Raw genomic sequence first — 26,172 nt, 5'->3', positions numbered from 1 at the left:
TTCCCTGTAAAAGCAGGAACACAAGACAACGAAATGTAAAAGTGGCATTATGGCCTAGATTCACAAAGCAGTGCTAACTCATAGCACGGCCGCACTATGCTTCATGCACGGTTTACCGTGCATTAAACTTTACGTGTGCTATAACAAACATTTAAAGTTGAAGAGAAATCGAGAGCCCAATATGGTGTAGTATGTCAAAATTGATTGGATAAATGAAACAGTGAGATGGTAATACTCACAAACACGGGTTACCACCTAGGTAACCACTCATTAGGCAGGTGAGGAGATTAGACCTGTCCTCACTCAGGATTAAGAAGTCGCTCTCTGTAGATAGGAAGAAAGGGGGTAGATCACCCCTCCACCTGGGGTGGACTCAAATATATTGGTAGGTGAACAGAGGCGCCAGAAGGATAAAAGTACATAAACATTTTTTAAAAATTGCTGGGAGGAAGTGGTGGACTCGCCTCCGTTAAAGCAGGCACCAAGGACTGTAAATATATAGATATACACATTTATTGAAAATACCCCAAAGATGCAACGCGTTTCGCGGGCACAGCCCACTTCTTCAGGCAATAAGCAGGGGATAAACAACAGCAATTCAGTTATAGCAAGCAGAGCACCTCTGTGAACAGATATAAATGTGTATATCTATATATTTACAGTCCTTGGTGTCTGCTTTAATGGAGGCGAGTCCACCACTTCCTCCCAGCAATTTTTAAAAAAATGTTATGTACTTTTATCCTTCTGGCGCCTCTGTTCACCTACCAATATATAACAAACATTTGCTCGCGTTCCATGCATTAGCACGGCTTTGTGAATCAAGGCCAATGTATCAGTCGGTGAAAAGTATGCTTCACTGCCATTGTTAACAGGAACGCACACATTTAGCAGTAACACCCTGCATGCAGAGCATTGGGATGCCGCAAACTACACCACACCGGCCGCACTGAGAACTGCACAGTGTTGCATTGCAGTGCAATGTTCCACGTTACAATATGGCCATTGCAGGACAGGTGTGAGGAAAAAAAAAAAAAATTTTATCTACTTTCCCGGGGGCTTCCTTCAGCCCCTGGCAGCCTATCTGTCCGTTGTCGCAGCTCCAGTGTCCCGGAATCCTCTCCGTTGCCGATCTTCCTAGATCGGCACCTCCTGCGCCTGTGTTGCCCTGGAGCATTCTGCGCAGGCGCAGTACTCCAGGCCGTGTGAGCACGAGTGGCCCGGCCACGCACTCATGCAGACGCAAAAGATGCGGACCTGGCGAGGTCGGCATCTGCAATGGAGGGGATCCCGGGACACCAGAGCTGCACTGAGGAACAGATAGGCTGCAAGGGGCTGGAAGAAGCCCCATGTAGGTAGATCCTTTTTTTTTTTTCTTTCATTTTACCTCACAACTGTGTTAAGTCACGCCACAACGCACCACTGTAACCGTAGTCTATAAACTAAATCACAAGGCTTCATATAGAAAACCCTTTGCAGGCGTAAATCACATGGAATGGGTGCTTTGTAGCAAAGATGCATCACTAGTTCTATTTCTGTTGCGACAGGTCGCATAGGATAGCAGTGACTACTTCAAATAATGTATGATAGAATTCAATCTAGAAGAAAGATGGCAATTAAGGCAGGGTGCAATCTATGGTACATTGAATGCTATGCCATTGGTGGTATTTACCATTTCTGCAGTAGTTAGGGTGGGGCAGGTACTCTTATATATGGCATAACAGAACAAGGCACCTGTTTATTTTAATGACAGCTTTCTCCAAATGCTTAAAAAACTAATTTGCCAAAAATACGCTGTTTACGTTGTTCTGGCATCTGAAAATCGTTGCAAGTTCACAACATTACTATATAAACGTCTGCATTATATCAGTTACAATTCCAAAATTAAAACTTCGATTTGGTTATTTTTCTGCATCTCAACTTCTATAACCGCAGCAAATTCATAGACTCCTATAGCCTTCAGTGACTGGACATGGTAGACGGTCTATAACCGCATTATTCTACATCATATGCAAGCCGCCATTACAGGAAAAGCACTCCTCTGCTGAGTGACAATCCTCTATTGGAGCAGAACCTTCCAGAACCACTGCAATGATTGGCTGACCACAAGAAGCCTGTCAATCAGCGTTCAGCGCGCCAGCGGAGCTACTTCTCTATTTGTTCCCTGCTTTGGCCCCTCCCCCTAAGAGACGGTCTCTGATTGAAGGGTTGGCAGTGCGCAGAGGTTGTCTGGCGCAGAGATTAGAGGAGAACGAGGAGAGTGGTAGCGGTGTGATCTCTTTCTGCGTATATTACAAGGTAATGGCTTCCCTAGCAGTGGAGGTAGCGGCCGCACCTGCTGAGCTCTGATTATTCACTGCAAAACTTTTGCTTAAACTTACCGCTCTATTGGAACTTGTCGGAGCTCGTGACGCAGGTGCGTGAGGTCTGGAGGCTAGAATGTGCTGTCTGTATAGCGCGTGACGCATGTTGCATTTGTGTTCTCTTCCAGAACTAAAGCATGACCGGCAGAGCCCGAGCGAGGGCCCGGGGCAGAGCACGTGGCCAGGAGACCGCCGCCCCGGGACAGGTATTCAGTGCTCTACAATTCTTGTTCTGCAGGCAAAATCGTAGCAGTAACTTGCCTAATGATTATTGTATTTATTCAGTGGTTTCCAAGCGTTCCTTATTTTATTGCCCCCTGATTTACCAATGTATGTTTAGTTACCAGAACAGGCAGGTGACATTTCTCAATCTGTTCTAGTCCATAACAATTTCTAGAATGACATAAAAAAAACTTATAGAGTGTACTAATTAACCACTTGAGGACCGTGGGCTTTACCCCCCTTAAAGGAAAACTTAAGTCAGGAAAAAAAAAATGACATTTACTCACCCGGGGCATCCCTCAGCCCCCCGAAGCTGGATGGTGCCCTCGCAGCCCCGCTCCGATCGTCCTGTCCCCGCCGGTGGCAACTTCCGGGTTCGGCGACAGCCACCGACAGGCTGGGAACGCGGCTGATTTTCCGCGTTCCCAGCTGCTATATCACCCTCTATGCTGCTAGCAGCATAGAGGGGTGATATAGCGGCTGGGAACGCGGAAAATCAGCCGCGTTCCCAGCCTGTTGGCGGCTGTCGCCGAACCCGGAAGTAGCCGCCGGCGGGGACAGGACGAGCGGGGCTGCGAGGGCACCATCCAGCTTCGGGGGGCTGGGGGATGCCACGGGTGAGTAAATGTCATTTTTTTTTTTTTCTGACTTAAGTTTTCCTTTAACCCTCCTGGCGGTTTGCTAAAAATTCGCCAGGGGGCAGCAAATCTTTTTTTTTTTTTTTTTTTTTTTTCTTTTCATGTCTCGCTACATGATAGCCGCTCAGCGGCATCTCCCCAGCCCCTCCGATCTCCTGGAGGACTTCCCCCGTCGCCATGTCGACGGGGCGGGATGACGTCGTGACGTCAAAGGGGATTCCGATCCACCCCATAGAGCTGCCTGGCACAGATTGGCCAGGCAGCGCACGGGGGGGGGCTCGGCGGGTAGCGGCGGCGATCGGGCACTGCACGCGCAGCAAAAATTTATGCAAATCGGCCCAGCGGGGCCTGAGCGGTGCCTTCCGGCGGCATAGCCCGAGCTCAGCTCGGGCTTACCGCCAGGGAGGTTAAGGACCAGGCACTTTTTTTCCATTCAGACCACTGCAGCTTTCACGGTTTATTGCTCGCTCATACAACCTACCACCTAAATGAATTTTGGCTCCTTTTCTTGTCACTAATAAAGCTTTTTTTTGGTGCTATTTGATTGCTCCTGCGATTTTTACTTTTTATTATATTCATCAAAAAAGACATGAATTTTGGCAAAAAAATGATTTTTTTTAACTTTCTGTGCTGACATTTTTCAAATAAAGTAAAATTTCTGTATACATGCAGCACGAAAAAAATGTGGACAAACATGTTTCTGATTAAAAAAAAAAAAAAAAATCAGCCTATATTTATTGGTTTGGGTAAAAGTTATAGCGTTTACAAACTATGGTACAAAAAGTGAATTTTCCCATTTTCCAGCATCTCTGACTTTTCTGAGCACCTGACATGTTTCATGACGGGCTAGAATTCCAGGATAGTATAAATACCCCCCAAATGACCCCATTTTGGAAAGAAGACATCCCAAAGTATTCACTGAGAGGCATAGTGAGTTCATAGAAGATATTATTTTTTGTCACAAGCGGAAAATGACAGTTTGTGAAAAAAAATAAATAAATTTACATTTCTTCTAACTTGCGACAAAAAAAAAATGAAATCTGCCACGGACTCACCATGCCCCTCTCTGAATACCTTGAAGGGTCTACTTTCCAAAATGGGGTCATTTGTGGGGTGTGTTTACTGTCCTGACATTTTGGGGGGTGCTAAATTGTAAGCACCCCTGTAAAGCCTAAAGGTGCTCATTGGACTTTGGGCCCCTTAGCGCAGTTAGGCTGCAAAAAAGTGCCACACATGTGGTATTGCCGTACTCAGGAGAAGTAGTATAATGTGTTTTGGGGTGTATTTTTACACATACCCATGCTGGGTGGGAGAAATATCTCTGTAAATGACAATTGTTTGTTTTTTTTTACACACAATTGTCCATTTACAGAGAGATTTCTCCCACCCAGCATGGGTATGTGTAAAAATACACCCCAAAACACATTGTACTATTCATGAGTACGGCGGTACCACATGTGTGACACTTTTTTGCAGCCTAGGTGCGCTAAGGGGCCCAACGTCCTATTCACAGGTCATGTTGAGGCATTTGTTTTCTAGACTACGGTTTAGGGCCCCTAAAATGCCAGGGCAGTATAGGAACCCCACAAGTGACCCCATTTTAGAAAGAAGACACCCCAAGGTATTCCGTTAGGTGTATGGCGAGTTCATAGAAGATTTTATTTTTTGTCACAAGTTAGTGAAAAATGACACTTTGTGAAAAAAAAACAATAAAAATCAATTTCCGCTAACTTTTGACAAAAAATAATCTTCTATGAACTCGTCATACACCTAACAGAATACATTGGGGTGTCTTTTTTTTTTTTCTAAAATGGGGTCACTTTGTGGGGTTCCTATACCGCCCTGGCATTTTACGGGCCCAAAACCGTGAGTAGTCTGGAAACCAAATGTCTCAAAATGACTGTTCAGGGGTATAAGCATCTGCAAATTTTGATGACAGGTGGTCTCTGAGGGGGCGAATTTTGTGGAACCGGTCATAAGCAGGGTGGCCTTTTAGATGACAGGTTGTATTGGGGAGGTGATCGGAAGGGGGTCTGAGGGTTTGGCCGAGTGATCAGGAGCCCACACGGGGCAAATTAGGGCCTGATCTGATGGGTAGGTGTTAGGGTTGCAACGGTATGAAATTCCACGGTATGATAACCGTCAAAAAAAATACGGTATACGGTATTAAACAATTATTTGGAACTGGGCCCCACCCCCTTATATTAAATAATGTGCCCCCACCCGCCAGTAATAGGTGGCTGCAGCATAGGTATCCAGGGATAGGTGTAGCCAGTGGTAGATGGCCACAGCATAGGTGGCCGCAGCACAGGTAGCCAGGGATAGGTGTAGCCAGTGGTAGGTGGCCGCAGTGTAGTAGGTATCCAGGGATAGGTGTAGCTAATGGTAGGTAGCCGCAGCACAGGTAGCCAGGGATTGGTGTAGCCAGTGGTAGGTGGCCGCAGCATAGGTAGCCAGGGATGAGTGTAGCCAGTGGTAGGTGGCCGCAGCATAGGTAGCCAGGGATGGGTGTAGCCAGTGGTAGGTGGCGCAGCATAGGTAGCCAGGGATGGGTGTAGCCAGTGGTAGGTGGCGCAGCATAGGTAGCCAGGGATAGGTGTAGCCAGTGGTAGGTGGCGCAGCATAGGTAGCCAGGGATAGGTGTAGCTAGTGGTAGGTGGCGCAGCATAGGTAGCCAGGGATAGGTGTAGCTAGTGGTAGGTGGCGCAGCATAGGTAGCCAGGGATAGGTGTAGCCAGTGGTAGGTGGCGCAGCATAGGTAGCCAGGGATAGGTGTAGCCAGTGGTAGGTGGCGCAGCATAGGTAGCCAGGGATAGGTGTAGCCAGTGGTAGGTGGCGCAGCATAGGTAGCCAGGGATAGGTGTAGCTAGTGGTAGGTGGCGCAGCATAGGTAGCCAGGGATAGGTGTAGCTAGTGGTAGGTGGCGCAGCATAGGTAGCCAGGGATAGGTGTAGCCAGTGGTAGGTGGCGCAACATAGGTAGCCAGGGATAGGTGTAGCTAGTGGTAGGTGGCGCAGCATAGGTAGCCAGGGATAGGTGTATCCAGTGGTGAGTGGCGCAGCATAGGTAGCCAGGGATAGGTGTAGCTAGTGGTAGGTGGCCACAGCATGTGTAGCCAGTGGTAAGTGGCGCAGCATAGGTAGCCAGGGATAGGTGTAGCTAGTGGTAGGTGGCCGCAGCATAGGGATACGTGTAGCTAAAATTAGGTGGAGAGCCAGAGGGAGGGAGAGGGGAGTCAGGGGACAAATACTCACTTGTCAGCAGCAGCAGTCCTCAGTCCTAAGTGCTTCATTCACTTAGGCCTGGTGCACACCAAAACCCGCTAGCAGATCCGCAAAATGCTAGCAGATTTTGAAACGCTTTTTCTTATTTTTCTATGGCGTTTTGCTAGTGTTTTGCGGATTTCAGTATATTTCATGTATTGTTACAGTAAAGCTGTTACTGAACAGCTTCTGTAACAAAAACGCCGGCAAAACCGCTCTGAACAGGCGTTTTTCAGAGCGGTTTGCGTTTTTCCTATACTTAACATTGAGGCAGAAACGCATCCGAAACCCAAAAAATGCCTCACCCCAGCATTTTTCGTTTCTGCAAAACGCCTCCCACTCTGGTGTGCACCACCCCATTGAGATACATTGACCAAGCGGCTGCAGAAACGCTGAAAAAGCCGCTCGGTGTGCACCAGCCCTTAGAGTGCAGAGACGCTGGGCGGGAACGAGCGTCATTGATGACGCCAGCACAGGACTACTCAGGAGAAGTGCTCGGCATAGGGCGCCGCTGGTGGGAGTCTAGGAGGAAGTATCTGCGTTCCAGCAGCCGCGTCCTCACTGGACGCGCGTCATATCCGGTGCCTGGGAGCCGACTCGCTGAGTGGTGACGGGCGGCAAATGCGGAAGCGGAAAAACCGGTATTTTGACAATGTGTGATAACCATGCACATTGAAACCGCGATATATCGCGATACCGGTATATCGCGACAACCCTAGTAGGTGTGACAGGAGGTGATTGATGGGTGTCTCAAGGTGTGATTAGAGGGGGGAATAGATGCAAGCAATGCACTGGCGAGGTGATCAGGGCTGGGGTCTGAGGGTGTGGGCGGGTGATTGAGTGCCTTAGGGGCAGATAGGGGTCTAATCTGATAGGTAGCAGTGACAGGGGGTGATTGATGGGTAATTAGTGGGTGTTTAGGGTAGAGAACAGATGTAAACACTGCACTTGGGAGGTGATCTGACGTCGGATCTGCGGGCGATCTATTGGTGTGGGTGGGTGATCAGATTGCCTGCACGGGGCAGGTTAGGGGCTGATTGATGGGTGGCAGTGACAGGGGGTGATTGACAGGTGATCAGGGGGATAGATGCATACAGTACACAGGGGGGGGGGGGGTCTGGGGAGAATCTAAAGGGTGGGGGGGGGAGAAAACCAATAGCGGTGACAGGGAGTGATTGATGGGTGATTGGGTGCAAACGGGGGGGGGGGGTCTGAGGGGTGCTGTGGGCGATCTGGGGCAGTGGGGGGGGGGGGGGGAAATCAGCGTGCTTGGGTGCGACATAGGGTGGCTGCAGCCTACCCTGGTGGTCCCTCGGACATTGGGACCACCAGGGCAGGAGGCAGCCTGTATAATACACTTTGTAAACATTACAAAGTGTATTATACACTTTGTATGCGGCGATCCGGGTGCTAGTAACCCGCCGGCGCTTCCGAACGGCCGTCAGGTTACAGCGCGAGGTGGGCGGAGCCAGTCCCCGGCGGCCGCTCGCGTCACGAATGACGCGATCGCGCCGCCCATGCCCGTAAAAGGGCCGCCGCCATTTGTCAATACGGCGGTCCTTGCGGGGTCCACTTCCCGGCCGCCAATTGTCTATACGGCGGTCGGGAAGTGGTTAAAGGAGTTCTAAAAGTAAATAAGTGCTACTTACCCAGGGCTTCCTCCAGCCACAAGCTCCCAGCATGTCCTGTGCCGCAGCTCTCCCCGCAGCCGTTCGCCGCCTCTGCCTCCCGGTCCCTGATGACGTCAGGCCGACCTGGAGGTCGGCTTGTACTGCGCGAGCAATCATCGCTACGTGGACCAAAGCGTACTGAGCAGGCTCTCTGGTCCACGTGGCGGTGATTGACAGTGCCGCAAGCGCAGTACAGGCTGACCTCCAGGTCTGCCTGACATCATCGCCACGGACCGGGAGGCGGCGAACGGCTGCGGCAAGGGCCATGGCCATTTTTTCCTAATTGGGCCACTATAGCTTTAAGGGCTCCCCCCCCCCCCCGAAATGCCTGATATTTTCTGTTTCTAAAGCCTTTTTCCTAATGATTGTGGCCTGCTCTTACAGATAAAGTGCTGTTCAATGTATGTAATAGTTGTAGGCAGGGCTGCTTAAATCCGGATCCGGGAGAAACCGGGATAGTTGCTATCCGGATATCTCCCAGTAAAGGTGGGCAGGGGGGGTCCAGCTTACCTGTCTGATGTCTTCTTCGTCCGTCTCTGGCGCCTCCCACGATGCGGTCCACGTGGCGGTCACGTGGCTACAAACACTTCCTCCTTCCGGGTTGAAGGAGGAAGTGTATAGTCACGTGACGCCGGATTGGACCGCATCGTGGGAGGCGCCAGGGACAGACGAAGAAGACGTCAAGACAGGTAAGCTTGACCCACCCCACACAGCTTTACTGGGGGATAGCAACTATCCCGGTTTCTCCCGGATCCGGATTTGAGCAGCCCTAGTTGCAGGGCTGTGGAATCGGAGCAATTTTGGGTGCCTGGAGTCGGGAAAAAATGCTCCGACTCCTAATGAATTTGTAACTGTAATTAAAATAGAAAATATGATAATGTTCTATTTCTTAGATAATAGTCATTAAAAATAATGTATATATACAGTAATAGCTGTGTTCAGTCCACAAAAATGAAATAAACCAATCAAAATTAATTACTTGTGCTGCTTCAATAAAGCAGTCCCCGTATTTTTAAAGTCAAATATACATATCTGATTGTGACTGTACAGTATGTGTACACAGGAATCTCTTATATATACGAAATAACATATATTGCTGTAAGTATAAAGCCTGATGTGTAGCCGTGTTACTAATAGAGATGGTCAATGAGATGGAAATAATTCTGCATTGATGCTGTTTATGCAAATGTATGCACTCTCTTTGCTCATGAAATCAAATAATTTGATATTTTGCTAAAATTTGGTTTGGTGACTATGAATTTAAGGGTACCTGAGGCGAATTAAAAGAAAAGCTTCCTCCAGCCCCCTTCAGGCCATTCAGTCCCTCGCTGTCCTCCTTTGCCACCTGGATCTTCTGCTATGAGTCCAGGTAATTCTGCCAGTCAGCAGTCTGGCTACGTGCCGCTTCCACAGCCAAGAGCGTTCTGCACTTGCATAATAGTGCTGCGCAGGTGTAGTACGCTCCCGGCGATGGAGTGTGTGCATGCGCACTACACCAGCCTGGCTCAAGTACCTGGACTCGTAGCAGAAGATTCAGGTGGCGGAGGACAGGGAGGGACTGATTAGCCTGAAGGGGGCTGGAGGAAGCCCCAGGTATGTATAAAACTTTAATTTCATCTGTCTCAGGTTTACTTTGGTACACAGTAGTACTATACTCTACATATGCACTCTCCACAGAGCTGCAGGGAATCCGCTGAGAATGTTGTGCACATTGAACACAGGTGTTGTCTATCACCCATAAACCTTGTTCAGATTGTGCATGAAGAATGTGTAATAGAGGAAGAATCTCCTCATTCTTCTGCACAGTACCTGCACATCATTCTTACATGTACCCACACTTACATTGCCTAGGGCCTGATAGATGTTCTTTGTTTTCCGGTCTGTAACTTTTTACAATTACTCTTACCAAGGACTAGTTTTAGTCTATGACTAAAGGGAATAAATATGGCAGTCTCTATATCCTTCTCACTTCAGTTGTCTTTTAAAATTCCTAAACGTTGGCAGTTAAGATACGAATTTCATGTTACATACTTTCAATCAACAAGATTGTAATATGCAAATTAGAGGAGTCGGAGGAATCCTAAACTGAGGAGTCGGAGTATTTTTGTACCAACTCCACAGCCCTGTATTTATCTGTGTTTGAGTCATTTTTCACTTTTTTTTTTTTTTTTTTTTTTTTACAAACCCCTCCCTCCCCCCAATCCTGGCGATCGGCTGTCATAGGGGATGAAATTAAAGTTTTATACATACCTGGGGCTTCCTCCAGCCCCCTTCAGGCTAATCAGTCCCTTGCTGTCCTCCTCCTCCACCTGGATCTTCTGCTATGAATCCAGGTACTTGAGCCAGTCTGGGGTAGTGCGCATGCACACACTCCGCCGGGAGCATACTACACCTGTGCAGCACTATTGCGCAGGTGCAGAACGCTCCTGGCTGTAGGAGCGGCATGTGGCCGGACTGCACTGACTGGCTGAATTACCGGGACTCATAGAAGATCCAGGTGGTGGAGGACAGCGAGGGACTTATTACCCTGAAGGGTGCTGGAAGAAGCCCCAAGCATGTATAAAATGTTTCATCCGTCTCAGGTACCGTTTAATTCGTAGTCACTAAACCAAATTTTAACATATCAAATTATTTGATTTCATGAGCAAAGAGTACATTTGCATAAATCAGAATCAACGCAGGATTATTTCCATCTCATTGACCATCTCTATTAGTGACACGGCTACACATCAGGCTTTATACTTACAGCATAGATGTTATTTAGTATATATAAGAGATTCCTGTGTACACATCATATATACAGTCACAATCAGATGTGTATATCTGACTTTAAAAATATGGGGACTGCTTTATTGAAGCAGTACAAGTAACTAATTTTGATTGGTTTATTTCATTTTTGTGGACTAAGCACGGCTATTACTGTGTATATATAAATTATTTATGATAACTATTATCTGAGAAATAGAATATTTTATCATATTTTCTATTTTCATACAGTTTAAATTCATTAGGAGTCGGTGCATCTTTTCCCGACTCAGACTCCAGGCACCCAAAATTACTCCGACTCCACAGCCCTGGATAAATATTTATTTAAAAATAAAACCTGGGGGGCGATCAGACCCCACCAACAGAGAGCTCTGACAGTAAATGCCTACTTTGCTTTTGGTTTCATTTTTCTCTGCTTAACCACTTGCCGACCGCCCACAGCCCCGATGTGCCGCGACGTAAGTGTATAATACGCTTTGTAATGTATACAAAGCGTATTATACAGGCTGCCTCCTGCCCTGATGGTCCCAGTGATCGAGGGACCACCAGGGCAGGTTGCAGCCACCCTAGTACTAGGGTTGTCGCGTTATACCGGTATCGCAATATATCGCGGTTTCAATGTGCATGGTTATCATACCATGCACATTGTCAAAATACCGGGTTTTCCACTTCCGCATTTGCCGCCCGTCACCACTCAGTAGGGCTGCACGATTTTAGGGAAAAATTGAAATTGCGATTGTTGTCTCAGAAATTGCAATTTCGATTTTTTTCACGATTTTTTTTCACTGGGTGTGCGACAGAGAAAAGAATGCCATAAAATGCACACCCGGTGTCTCACACAGACCCCACCACTACTAGGCTCTGCCCCCCGCCGCCACCCTCATACACTCACAGTTGATGCTCTGATTGTCAACTGCGCTGCCTCTGTTTGTTTCTCGCTCCCCCCCCATTGTGTTCGTGCTTAAGTATCACATTTTAATGACAAAACAAATCGCACACTCCCTGTTAAGGGGTCACCTGTTCAAACTACGGATTGCGTCCTGGAGGGCATAAAAGCACCTTCCGCCTTCATCTTGTGCTGAAGCCGTGGACTGTACCAAATTCACCATAGCGGGGGGCTTTTTTAATGCTTTTAGCGGAGCTCCGGCGAGTATGACCAGCGGACCGCGCGGTGAATTCCGCAAGATGAAGGGCTTTTCAGTTCCTAGAGCCCTCCTATCTCTGCCGCCGCCGAGTCTTTCTTCAGGCTGTTCATACTCCATTGATGACAGCTCCTCCTACCGCGTACAGCACGCAGCTTCTTCTGCCCAATCAGTGGCAATCTTAAGTATGACAGGGCGGCACGCTATGGATCCGCCCCCCCCGCCTCCATCCGCATTCAGATGAACACATTCAGGCGGGCAGAGCCGTACGGGCACTCGGGCAGGCGAAACCGCGATTTGGAAAAAACTGACGATCCCAAGATCGTCTTCTAAGGAATCGCGGTTTCGATTAAAAACCGAGAAATCGTGCACCCCTACCACTCAGCGAGTCGGCTCTCAGGAGCCGGATATGACGCGCGTCCAGTGAGGATGCGGCTGCTGGAACGCACAGACTGCCACCAGCGGTGCACTATGCAGAGCACTTTCTGAGTCCTGGGCTGGCGTCATCAATGACGCTCGTTCCCGCCCAGCGTCTCTGCACTCTAAGTGAATTAAGGACTGAGGACTTGGCTGCTGACAAGCGAGTATTTGTCCCCTGACTCCCCTCTCCCTCCCTCTGGCTCTCCACCTAATTCTAGCTACACCTATCCCTATGCTGCGGCCACCTACCACTGGCTACACCTATCCCTGGCTACCTATGCAGCACCACCTACCACTGGCTACACCTATCCCTGGCTGCCTGTGCTGCACCACCTACCACTGGCTACACCTATCCCTGGCTACCTATGCTGCAGCCACCTACCACAGGCTACCTATGCTGCAGCCACCTACCACAGGCTACCTATGCTGCAGCCACCTACCACAGGCTACCTATGCTGCAGCCACCTACCACAGGCTACCTATGCTGCAGCCACCTACCACAGGCTACCTATGCTGCAGCCACCTACCACAGGCTACCTATGCTGCGGCCACCTACCACAGGCTACCTATGCTGCGGCCACCTACCACAGGCTACCTATGCTGCGGCCACCTACCACAGGCTACCTATGCTGCGGCCACCTACCACAGGCTACCTATGCTGCGGCCACCTACCACAGGCTACCTATGCTGCGGCCACCTACCACAGGCTACCTATGCTGCGGCCACCTACCACAGGCTACCTATGCTGCGGCCACCTACCACAGGCTACCTATGCTGCGGCCACCTACCACAGGCTACCTATGCTGCGGCCACCTACCACAGGCTACCTATGCTGCGGCCACCTACCACAGGCTACCTATGCTGCGGCCACCTACCACAGGCTACACCTATCCCTGGCTACCTATGCTGCGGCCACCTACCACTGGCTACCTATGCTGCAGCTACCTACCACTGGCTACCTATGCTGCAGCCACCTACCACTGGCTACCTATGCTGCAGCCACCTACCACTGGCTACCTATGCTGCAGCCACCTACCACTGGCTACCTATGCTGCAGCCACCTACCACTGGCTACCTATGCTGCAGCCACCTACCACAGGCTACCTATGCTGCAGCCACCTACCACAGGCTACCTATGCTGCGGCCACCTATCCCTGGCTACACCTATCCCTGGCTACCTATGCTGCGTCCACCTACCACAGGCTACCTATGCTGCGGCCACCTACCACTGGCTACACCTATCCCTGGCTACCTATGCTGCGTCCACCTACCACAGGCTACCTATGCTGCGGCCACCTACCACTGGCTACACCTATCCCTGGCTACCTATGCTGCGGCCACCTACCACGGGCTACCTATGCTGCGGCCACCCACCACTGGCTACACCTATCCCTGGCTACCTATGCTGCGGCCACCTACCACAGGCTACCTATGCTGCGGCCACCTACCACTGGCTACACCTATCCCTGGCTACCTATGCTGCAGCCACCTATTTCTGGCGGGTGGGGGCACATTATTTAATGTAAGGGGGTTGGGCCCAGGTCAAAATAATTGTTTCATACCGTAATTGACGGTTATCATACCGTGGAATTTCATACCGTTGCAACCCTACCTAGTACGCACCAAAGCACACTGATCCTGCCTTCTGATCGCCCTCAGCACCCATCAGACCCACCCTGTTTGCACCCAATCACCCCCCTAATCACCAATCAATTATTCCCTGTCACTATGTCAACGCTATTTTTTTAGATTAGGCCATAAACTGCCCCCTGGGGGCTCCTGATCACCCCCCCCACACACACACACCCTCAGATCCTCCCCAGACCCCCTCCTGTGTATTGTATACATCTAGATCTATTCTCCCCTGTAATCACCCACTGATCACCTGTCAATCACCCCGTCACTGCCACCCATCAGATCAGACCCTAACCTGCCTCTTACGGGCATCTGATCACCCACCCACACCATCAGATCGCCCGCAGACCCACCCTCAGATCACCTCCAAAGTGCTTTGTTTACATCTGTTCTCCCCTCTAACCACTGATCACCCATTAATCACCACCTGTCACTGCTACCCATCAGATCCTAAACTGCCCCCCTGTGGGCACCCAAACACCCGCCCACACCTTCAGACCCCGCCTGAACACCTCTCCAGTGCATTATTTACATCTGATCACCCCCTGTTACTGCTACACATCAGATCAGACCCTAATCTGCCCCTTGGGCACCCAATCACCCGCCCACACCCTCAGAAGGCCCTCAGACCCCAGCCCTGATCACCTCGCCAGTGCATTGCTTGCATCTATTCCCCCCTCGAATCACACATTGAGGCACCCATCAATCACCTCCTGTCACCCCCTAGCACACCTACCCATCAGATCAGGCCCTAATTTGCCCCGTGTGGGCTCCTGATCACTCTGATAAACCCTCAGATCCCCCTCAGACCCCCTTCGGATAACCTCCTCAGTGCATTGATTGCATCAAATCGCCCCCTGAGACACCCATCAATCACCTCCTGTCACCCCCTAGCACTCCTATCCATCAGACACCTGTCACCCCCTAGCACTCCTATCCATCAGATCAGGCCCTAATCTGCCACCTGCGGGCTTCAGATCACCCGGCTAAACACTCACCCGCCCCACTGCAGGGACAGAATTGTTTTCTTTCTGATCACTGCTGGTCTCTACGACTTAATTGTGGCTGAGACCAACCCTTATGCCACAAAATACGCAATCGCCAATCCAAGAAGCTACCCAGCCTTTTCGGTGGAAACCACTCCCAAGTTGCCGAACGTAACATTTTTTTGGGGCCTTCTCCTTAACATGGGTCTATTCAAAAAGAACGTATTGCGGCCTTATTGGTCTACGCACCCAATACATCACATGCCCATGTTCTCTGCTGCCATGTCCAGGTCACGATTTGAGAACATCCTGCGCTTCCTGCACTTCAGTGCCAATACAACCTGTCATCTAAGAGGCCACCCTGCTTATGACCGGTTACACAAAATTCGGCCCCTCATAGACCACCTGTCATCAAAATTTGCAGATGATTATACCCCTGAACAGTCATTTTGAGGTTTCCAGACTAGTCCTCACGGTTTTGGGCCCCTAAAATGCCAGGGCAGTATAGGAACCCCTCCATTTTAGAAAGACACCCCAAGGTATTCCGTTAGTATGGTGAGTTCATAGAAGATTTTTTTTTTTTTTTGTCACAAGTTGGTGGAAAATGACACTTTGTGAAGAAAAAAAAAAACCATTTACGCCAACTTGTGACAAAAAAATAAAATCTTCTATGAACGCACCATACTTCTAACGGAATACCTTGGGGTGTCTTCTTTCTAAAATGGGGTCACTTGTGGGGTTACTATACTTCCCTGGCATTTTAGGGGCCCTAAAGCGTGAGGAGTAGTCTAGAAACCAAATGCCTCAAAATGCCCTGTGAAATCCTAAAGGTACTCCTAGGACGTTGGGCCCCTTAGTGCACCTAGGCTGCAAAAAAGTGTCACACGTGGTATCGCCGTACGCAGGAGAAGTAGTATGTGTTTCGGGGTGTATTTTTACACATACTCATGCTGGGTGGGAGAAATCTCTATGTAAATGGACAATTTTGTGTGTGGAAGAAAAAAAAAATCTCATTTACAGAGATATTTCTCCCACCCAGCATGGGTATGTGTAAAGATAAACCCCAAAACACATTTTATTATTTCTCTAGAGTACGGTGATGCCACATGTGACCCCTTTTTGCAGCCCAGGTGTGCTAAGGGGCCCAAAGTCCTATGAGCACCTTTAGACTTTACAAGGGTGCTTACAATTTAGCACCCCACCAAATGCCAGGACCGTAAACACACCTCACAAATGACCCCATTTTGGAAAGTAGACACCCCAAAGTACTCAGAGGGGCATGGTGAGTCCGTGGCAGATTTTTTTTTTTTTTTTTTTTTTTTGGGTCAGTGTAATTTTCCGCTAACCTGTGACAAAAATAAAATATATGAACTCACCATGCCTCTTAGTGAATACTTTGGGATGTCTTCTTTCCAAAATGTGGTCATTTGGGGGGTATTTATACTAGCCTGGAATTTTAGCACCTCATGAAAAATGAAAGGTGCTCAGAAATGTCAGATGCTTCAAAATGGGGAAAATTGACTTTTGGCACCATAGTTTGTAAACGCTATAACTTTTACCCAAACCATTATATACAATGTTTTTTTTTTTGTTTTGTTTTTTTTTAGACATGTACAATAAATTTGGACAAAAATGTATATAGAAATTTTACTTTATTTGAAAAATGTCAGCATAGAAAGTTAAAAAAAAATCATCTTTTTTTTTTGGACAAAATTCATGTCTTTTTTGATGAATATAATTAAAAATCGCAGCAGCAATCAAATAGCACCAAAAGAAAGCTGTATTAGTGACAAGAAAAGGAGCTAAAATTCATTTAGATAGTAGGTTGTATGACAGAGCAATAAGCCGATAGAGCTGCAGTGGTCTGAATGGGGAAAAAGGCTCTGGTCCTTAACCTCCTGGGCGATAATCCCGAGCTCAGCTCGGGCTATACTGCCGCGGAGGATTTTTCAGGCCCTGCTGGGCCGATTTGCATATTTTTTTTTTATTTTTTGTTACACGCAGCTAGCACTTTGCTAGCTGCATGTAACATCTGATCGTCGCTGCCCACCGCGTTATAGGGCCCCCACCGAGGCCCCGTGCGCAGCCTGGCCTATCAGTGCGAGGCAGCGCTAAGGGGTGGATCGAGACTCCCTTTGATGTCACGATGTCGATGACGTCGCCATGGCGACGGGGGAAGCCAGACAGGAAATCCCGTTCTGAACGGGATTTCCTGTTTGCTCTGATTGGCGGAGGCGAATTGGAAGGGGTGGGGGGATGCCGCTGCACAGCGGCTATCATGTAGCTAGCGCTAGGCTAGCTGCATGATTAAATTAAAAAAAAAGTGCTGCCCCGCCCCCTGGCGATGTTGTTGTATCGCCCAGGAGGTTAAAGCGGATCCGAAATGAAAAACTAACTATAACAAGTAACTTGTCTATATATCTTATGTACAGTTTAGATGGTTTAAACAGCAAATCTGTCTGAATACAGCTTTAATAGAATATGATTATTGCTTCCTGTGATACAATGACAGCAGCCATGTTTGTAAACATTACACACAGCCAAGCTTATTTGCACCATCAGCACAAAACCTAATCCTCCCCCCCTCCTCCTTCCTCCTCCCCTCTGGTTAGTAATACCTCCCCCTCCTCCTGCCCAGACTGAGCTCCCATGAGCCCTTGCTACTGCCAAGGCTCTCTGAAAACTGGGCGGGGCTTCTTTAGTTTATAGGGAATTAAAGTACTAAGACAAAAACAAAAAAGTATTTGGCTTGAGGAATGCCTTATAAACAATAGGAAAGGAACACTATTATGCAATGAGTAAAAGTTCATCTCGAATCCACTTTAAGGGGTGTAAAGACTGCAGTCCTCAAGTGGTTAATCTGCCTGTTACCAGCCCTGATAAGAATCCCAGACTGAGCATTCAGTCTAGCTTTGCCCAGAATGATTATAACTGAGTCAGTCTTCAGTGATGTCTTTTCAAGCCCAAGCCTGCCCCCTTGTGGCACTGCTTTCCTGCTATTTATCCTCGAAGCAGCAAAGCAGAGCCACAAGGGGGCAGGCTTGGGCTTGAAGACATCACAGAAGACTGACTCAGCTATAATCAGTCCGGTGAAAGCTAGACTGAATGCTCAGTTGGGGATTCTTATCAGGGCTGATAACAGGCAGATTTAGCCTCAATCACACGTTTGTTAGTCTTTTACTAAAAAGTTATAGCAGCTTGCTGGGTCTTTTCGTTTCAAATCTCATTCTCCGAGCCCTGTTTCTGGACGTAGCCCTGCCCCCTTGCAGAAAACCGCTATGGCGTTTTCTCTTAAGATAAACAAAACATCTTGGCACTTTATTGCTAGGGGCGGGGCTACCCACCGCAACCTGGCAGTCGTGGGGCTTGGGAGAGATTTGGAAGGGAAAGACTCAGCAGGCTGTTACGGCATTGCATTAGTCTAAGGGCTCTTTCACATTAGGGCAGATTTTCTGCGTTTCAACGCAAAGGATAAAGTTTGCGTTACCCAAGGTGAAATGAAAGTCCATAGACTTTCATTTTAGCTTTCACATATAACGCAGCCTTTTTGTGCGTTGCGTTACACTGCACCCAGGCGCAGTTTTTCAGCCAACGCTAGCTTTATGCGTTACAATGTTAGTCAATGTAAAACGCACACTATGCGCGTTTTTAATCCGTTAACGCAGGCAATCAGTCCCAGAATGCAACAGAGGAACAATGTAGAAAGTTGAAAACTAAAAGAAAAAAAAATTACCTGCGTTTTCCTATGTCCTGTAACGCATTGAAAACGGATTAAAAACGCGCACTGCAGTGTAAAACGCATACAACAAAACGTATGCTTTGAGCGTTCTCCAACGCAAGCTCTGATGTGAAAGAGCCCTAAAAGAGCCCTTAGAGTACCTATTTTGCATTTTAATTTAAACCATAGCTTTCCCCAGGGCTGTGGAGTCTGAGTCGGGGCAATTTTGGGCACCCGGAGTCGGAGTTGTGGTTTCACAAACTGAGGAGTCGGGAGTCGCATGATTTTTGTACAAAATCCACAGCCCTGTTAAGTATTAGACTAAGGAGTCGGAGTCTGAGCAATTTTGGGTACCCGGAGTTGGGGTCGGAGTTGTGGTTTCAGAAACTGAGGAGTTGGAGTCGGAAGATTTTTGTACCGACTCCACAGCCCTGGCTTTCCCTACACTAGGATTGGTGAGATAAAACATGAATATCTCGCCCGGTCACTGGGAAATGGGCATCTCTCTTTAAATGTACCTGATACGACTCCTATGGCAGCATAAATCCTTGCTGGTTATAGAGCTCCAGTCGTGTCAGTCAGGCTGCAGTGCACACATGAGGTAAGTATAGATGCTGCCACAGGGGTTGTCTGGGGTTTCCTTTTAAACCCCTTGCTGAAGACAAGAGCTCTGTGGCCACCCCCATCTATATGGCCCTCTGCTATCTTGGTGGCCTGATAGGTGGCTGACAAGCGTGCGGTGGGTAACAGAACCATAGGTGGGGCTGGCTACAGAGCACTGGGCTTATACTATTTGTAGAATATAGTAGTACTGTATAACCGTGATTAACTGCTACTCTAAACATTTCTGAAGCAGCTGCCACTGCGATCATGTATGTGTACCCATGCTGCTCGTACACCCATTCACTTGTGTAAGTGACTGCTGCCATAGCAGCAACCATTTATGAATTATATTTCTTAAAGTGTACCGGAGATGGTACACTAGCGCTAATTTATACTTACCTGTGGCTTACTCCAGCCCCATAAACACTGTGGCTTCCCTCGCTGTCCTCTTCAGCCCCTCTGTTCTGGCACTATAACTCCTGGTAATTACGTAGTTATGTTGGCAAGAAAAGAGGGAAAGTTTAATTTGTGTGCTAAGTTGTACCGTCCTGCAGTGAGCTGGTAAAGCTGCAGTGGCCTGAATTGTAAAAAATAGCCTGGTCACTAGGGGGGTGTAAGCTTATGGTCCTCAACTGGTTAACCACATCAGACCTTCCCTTTAACCCTGAATTATAATATGCAAGCCTATGTATGTATGGGAGCATCTACCCATGAATTTCTTCCCAAAATACATAGTTGAGCAGCATTTCCTCCCAAAATGCTCAGTATGTTGCAGCACTTTCCCCAAAATATGGGGCAGCGTTTCCCGCAAGATGCACATAATTGGGCAACGGTTTCACCCAAGATGAAAATGCATAGGCAGCTTCTCCCACCCTTTAAAAACCACAAGCTTTACTGTACAAACACACACCAGGCAGCATTTCCTCCATTAAACATATTGGGCAATATCCCAGGTGTCCGTTTTTGGTGATTGAAGATAAAAATATACTCATCTGGCAGGTGACTTCTCTCCTGTACTGACCTCAGAGGTCTTTCTCCACTGCTGAGATCTGCAGTTTTACACTGTAATTTCCACAGAAAGATCACTTATTGTTTGTAATGATTTTGATAATGTTGGAAAATTTGTATGCTGCAAGTTCTTTGTAGGTCTTGGTGGAAACTCCCGTGTTTGTCCACTAGATGGAGCATTTTAGTAAACCAAGGTTTCTCCTACACATTCTAATAAGATAATGCATCCCCTCTTCCTTATTCACTTTTTGCCTTTCTCCCATACTCCCTTTCAGTCTCTTCCTCTGTGGACCCATTCAATTGTTGTAGGTATTTTGAGCGGAGCAGTGCTTTTCAGCGCTGCTAGCTTTGGGCGCAGCCAGCGCCGCCATAGACTGTAATGGGAATCAGTCTATAGCGGCGCTCAGTGAGGAAGGTCGGCTCCGTCAGAAGACGGAGCCGAAGTTGTTTAAAAAACACAATAATTCGGCCTCCAGCAATCGCTGGAAGCCGAATTATTTCATTCCCCCACTATCCATGTCGGCCTGGAGGGGGAATAGTAATTAAAACGCCCCGGACTTGTGCAGAAGCAGGACCAGCCATTTAACAGCTGGATCCTGCGCCCAAGTCTACCAGCGCCGTATTCAAATGTACGCATTTTGAGGGTGGATGGGTTGGGGTTATGTGATTGCTTTACCACTGTTTGGATTAATCTGTAAAATGTCATTAAAAAGAAAAGTCTCTTAAATACATTTTTTTTTTTTTTTTTTTTTTTATGCTTTGACAAATTCTTATGTTTCTGCTTTATCCTTTGTGCCAAGTTTGTAAATTTTCATTATTCCCATAGCAGAACCTGCATATAAAGGTAGATCAAGGAAAGAGGTGTTTTTTTTTTTTTTTTCAAATTTTACATAGTAAACTTGTTTAATGTTGTGCACCTAGGCACCAAGACCTGCTCCTACCACTGAGCCGCTTGCACCAGCGGCTGAACCGGAGCTGGTTGGACGAGGCCGCCAGAAAAGAGCACCACCACCGCAAGCTGCTAGACCACAAACCGCAGGTATGGACCAGATAGACCCAAGTGCGCCTGAGATAAATGTACATCTTGTATGTATATATTTTACAATTTTGCATCATAGTGGTCACGGGTGCCCACACTTTTTCAACTCGTGAGCTACTTTGAAACTTGCCGAGCCCCAGAGATCTACCAACATTTAAAATTCTAAACTCTGCATATTTCTCCCCCACCCAATCATGATTTGGCAAAGCCAGATTTCTTCCCCTTACTACCACATTATCAGGCAGACTTTCCTGCCCCCAGTGTAGGTAGCAAGGATATGTGGTCAGTGTAGGTAGCCAGGCATATGAGCACTAGTCTAACCACTGATAGTGGTTCTGCATCCAACAATTAGCTGTATTGTGCGCCAATTAATGTGCAGGGCACTGCAAGAATGGGAACATAGTAGGCATATAATTTGTGTATAAGTTGTGCTTTTAAGTCTAATAGGGTTGTGTGTATTGTTTATAATTCATTAGAGACTCGGTAAAGAAAAAAAAAAAACAAATCCTCCCTTCGCAAGCAAGGATTTATTTACCTCTCCGGGATCCAGCGCAGTAGCGGCTCTTCGTTTGGGCTAGGCGGAAATAGCCGAACCCGCTCTTATCTGCGCAGGCGCAAAGGACTCGCGCCTCTGCAGTAGAGTGGATACAAAATGTTGTGAACAATATTGACATGCATCCACATCAGTACTTTCCTGTACTGTATACTAGACCCTTGCTTGACAACATTTTGAAAAGTTACAGGGGGGAAGAAAGTTACCGTATATACTCACATATAAGCCGACCTGTGTATAAGTCAAAGTACCCACTTTTCACTCAGAAACCATGAAAAAGTGATTGACTCATGTATAATCCCCCTCAACATTAAGCCCCCTCTACATTAGCCTGATGTTCCCCAGTACAAGTCAGCCCCCCTCCCCATAGCCAGATGTGACCCAGGATCATACAGCTGTGTCTCATGAAGCCACTAAATGGTGTCATACATATGAGACTCAGCGATTGCCACACAGAAAGAATCCCTGATGATTGCACCATTGACATGTTGCTTGCACAGTCTGCTCCACAAGCCAGGGGACACAGGTAGTCTTGAGCAGCACACTCTGCACACCATTTTGCAGGGGATGGGGGCACGGGCACAGCAGGACGCAAGCTGGTAATAGCAGGATCACTATTGCACAATCCTTACGCTCCTCTGCCAGTAACAAAACCTGCCCCACCATCTGTTTTGCTCCACTGACTCGCATATAAGCCGAGGGGGTAACTTTTCAGCACATTTTGTATACTGAAAAATTAGGCGTATATGCGAGTATATACAGTATACAAAAAATGGTGATCACTTTTTGCACAGACATCCTGGGGAAATTGAACACAAGGGAGGTAAATGTAAAGTTTCTATGGAGCCTAATATTTGGACAAATAAGGTACAGTGAGATGTGAAAGTTTGGGGAACCTTGTTAGTTTTCATAATTTTCCTGTAAAAAATTGTTGGTTATGATAAAAAATGTCAGTTAAATATATCATATAAGAGACACACACACAGTGATATTTGAGAAGTGAAATGAAGTTTATTGGATTTACAGAAGGTGTGCAATAATTGTTTAAACAAAATTAGGCAGGTGTGTGAGAGAACGCGGAAAAGCCGCCGCATGTACTGGCAGCAAGGCGGCTGGTTCCGCGTCCAGCGCGGCGGTTTGCACACAGCAGCGTGCAGCTGGTGTGGCTGAGCCTGTTAGTTCACACAGGTTTAGGAATACGCGTGTGCGCGCTGAAAGGCAGAACTTTTATGATGGTCAAGGTGGGATCAGCTGACCAGGCCGGTCAGCTGACCTCAGAGCTGGTAACCATTGGTTGATCACTTTAGGGTGGCGCCAGAGAGCACTGCTCTATATAAGGTTACTGCTGGCCACTCTCAAATTGTCTGCCGTTGCGATCACTACGTGGAAGCACTCTGACCTTAGTCAGATCCAACAGTGTGTTTGAACCAGGAGGACCTGGGAATTCACACTGAGCCAGATTACTTTTGTTTTTATTCTGTTATACTTCAGACTAGTTCCAGGGTGTAGAGACCACGGACCTCACACCCAAGACTAAGCATTGTTTGATATTTGTTATGACCTGTTGCTTTCCTGACTATCCCTCTGCTTTTTGATTCGGTACCACGCATATCTGATATCACTTTGCCAAACCCTGCCTGTCTTGGATACAGAATCAGCCTTCTGTCTTTGTACTTTATCTGTCCGTGTGTTGCCGACCAGGCTTGCCCGACCTCGAGAGCTATCTCTCTCCACTTAAGAGAGAGTCTCCAAGATCAGTCAGTGACATCCACCTTCAGGTGTCACTCACTCTCTGGTCCTTTCTACCTTCAGCCTGACTCCACCCCTTGGAGAATCTCAGGCTGCTGGAAGGTTTCTGTACTCTCCATAGCAGTGTCTTCTGTACTGCTTAGGGTCACCTGTTCATCAGGTGGGTGGCTCAAAGTCATACTGTTACACCAAACACTCACCATATATATCTAGAGGTGTCCAGAGGTTAGCACTATATCTGTATTATTGGTGATTCTGCAGATCATCCATAATCAGGTATAGATCGGTATTCTTAGTGATACTGCAGATCACCAATAATCAGATTCTCTCTGCGTGTAGACACCGATCGTTACAAGGTGCATAACTTTGGGTACCACAAAAAAGAAATGAAATCCATGTTTAGTAGATCCTCCTTTTGCAGACATTACAGCCTTTAAATGCTTCCTGTAGGCTCCAGTGAGGGTCTGGATTCTGGTTGAAGGTATTTTGGACCATTCCTCTTTACAAAACATCTAGTTTATTCAGGTTTGATGGCTTCCGAGCATGGACAGTTCTCTTTAGCTCGAGACAAATTTTCAATTATATTCAGGTCTGGGGACTGAGATAACCATTCCAGAACATTGTACTTGTTCCTCTGCATGAATGCCTTAGTGGATTTTGAGCAGTGTTTAGGGTCATGTCTTGTTGAAAGATCCAGCCTTGGGCCAGCTTCAGCTTTGTCACTGATTCCTGGACATTGTTCTCCAGAATCTGCTGATACTGAGTGGAATCCATGCATCCCTCAACTTTGACAAGATTCCCAGTCCCTGCACTGGCCACACAACCCCACAGCATGACGGAACCACCACCATATTTTACTATAGGTAGTAGGTGGTTTTTTTGGAATGCTGTGGTGTTTTTCCTCCATGTATAACACCCCTTGTTATGCCCAAATAACTCAATTTTAGTTACATCAGTCCACAGCACCTTATTCCAAAATGAAGCTGGCTTGTCCAAATGTGCTTTAGCACACCTTACTCTGTGCTTTGGGCAGAGAAAAGGCTTCCTCTGCATCACTCTAGCATACAGCATCTCTTTGTGTGAAGTGTGCTGAATGGTTGAATGATGCACATGATGTTGTAGGTCTTTGGTGCTGGTCTGTGGGTTGACTGTTCTTGCCATTCGTCGCTTCTGTTTACCTGAGATTTTTCTTGGTCTGCCACTTAATGCCTTAACTTGAACTGGGCCTGTGGTCTTCCATTTCCTCAGTATGTTACTAAATGTGGAAACAGCTGAAATCTGAGACCGCTTTCTGTATCCTTCCCCCTAAACCATGATGGTAAACAAACTTTATCTTCAGGTCATGAGTTGTTTTTTCGGCCCCCATGTTGCTACTCTTCAGAGAAACTTAAGAGGAGGGAAACTTACAATTGGCTCCCTTAACCTCCCTGGCGGTTTATTTATTTTGCCAGGGAGGCTGCAATGTGGTTTTTTTTTACTGAAAGTTGGCTGCATGAAAGCCCACTAGAGGGCGCTCCGGAAGCGTACTTTCGATCGCCTCCGGCAATCGAAAGTACCAAGATAGGCCGCAATGAGCGGCCTATCTTGTTTCGCTTTCCTCGTCGCCATGGCGACGAGCGGAGTGACGTCATGGACGTCAGTCGACGTCCTGACGTCAGAGCCGCCCGATCCAGCCCCTAGCGCCGGCCGGAACTGTTTGTTCCGGCTGCGCTGGGCTCGGGCGGATAGGGGGACCCTCTTTCGCCGCTGCACGCGGCGGATCGCCGCTGAGCGTCGGCGATCGGGCAGCACACGCGGCTGGCAAAGTGCCAGCTGCGTGTGCTGCTTTTTTCAGAAACGAAATCGGCCCAGCAGGGCCTGAGCGGCGACCTCCGGCGGCATACCCCGAGCTCAGCTCGGGATTACCGCCAAGGAGGTTAAATACTTTTTATTATAGTTGTATTCACCTGTGTATGTAGGTCAGGGCTCACCAAGTCAATTTGAGTTCCAATAATTAGTTCTAAAGGTTTTGGGATCAATACAGTTACAACAGTGCCCAAATTTATTCACCTGCCTAATTTTATTAAAACAATTACACACACTTTCTGTAAATCCAATAAACTTAATTTCACTTCTAAAATATAACTGTGTCTCCTATATGATATATTTAACTGTCATTTTTTATCGTAACAAGCAATGATTTATACTGGAAAATCATGAAAATTAACAAGGTTGCCCAAACTTTCGTATCCCACTGTATGTGAGGGCTAGTTTTGTGCTAATGGTTCGTTTTTTTTTTTTTTTAATTTTTCTGCGGAGACTGAAAGTACTATTGCGCATGAATAACGTGGCCTTAGCAGGATGATGCATGATTGATACTGCATGACTTCTAGGGCATACTGACACCACACCAGCACTACA

General features: G+C 47.6%; 1 protein-coding gene across 1 annotated transcript in view; it reads left to right on the top strand.

Moving 5' to 3' along the window:
* Positions 1 to 2,185: 2,185 nt before the first annotated feature.
* The window catches only part of PIWIL1 (piwi like RNA-mediated gene silencing 1), a 144,810-nt gene continuing 120,823 nt past the window's right edge, over positions 2,186 to 26,172 (top strand). The window contains exons 1-3 of the mRNA XM_068243664.1: positions 2,186 to 2,295; positions 2,489 to 2,566; positions 21,353 to 21,470. Of these exons, the coding sequence (XP_068099765.1) occupies positions 2,498 to 2,566; positions 21,353 to 21,470 (187 nt within the window). The 5' untranslated portion in view covers positions 2,186 to 2,295; positions 2,489 to 2,497. The remainder of the gene's footprint in view (positions 2,296 to 2,488; positions 2,567 to 21,352; positions 21,471 to 26,172) is intronic.

Source organism: Hyperolius riggenbachi, chromosome 1, assembly GCF_040937935.1.
Source record: "Hyperolius riggenbachi isolate aHypRig1 chromosome 1, aHypRig1.pri, whole genome shotgun sequence".
Classification (NCBI taxonomy): domain Eukaryota; kingdom Metazoa; phylum Chordata; class Amphibia; order Anura; family Hyperoliidae; genus Hyperolius; species Hyperolius riggenbachi.
This window is presented reverse-complemented; position numbering and strand designations above follow the sequence as displayed.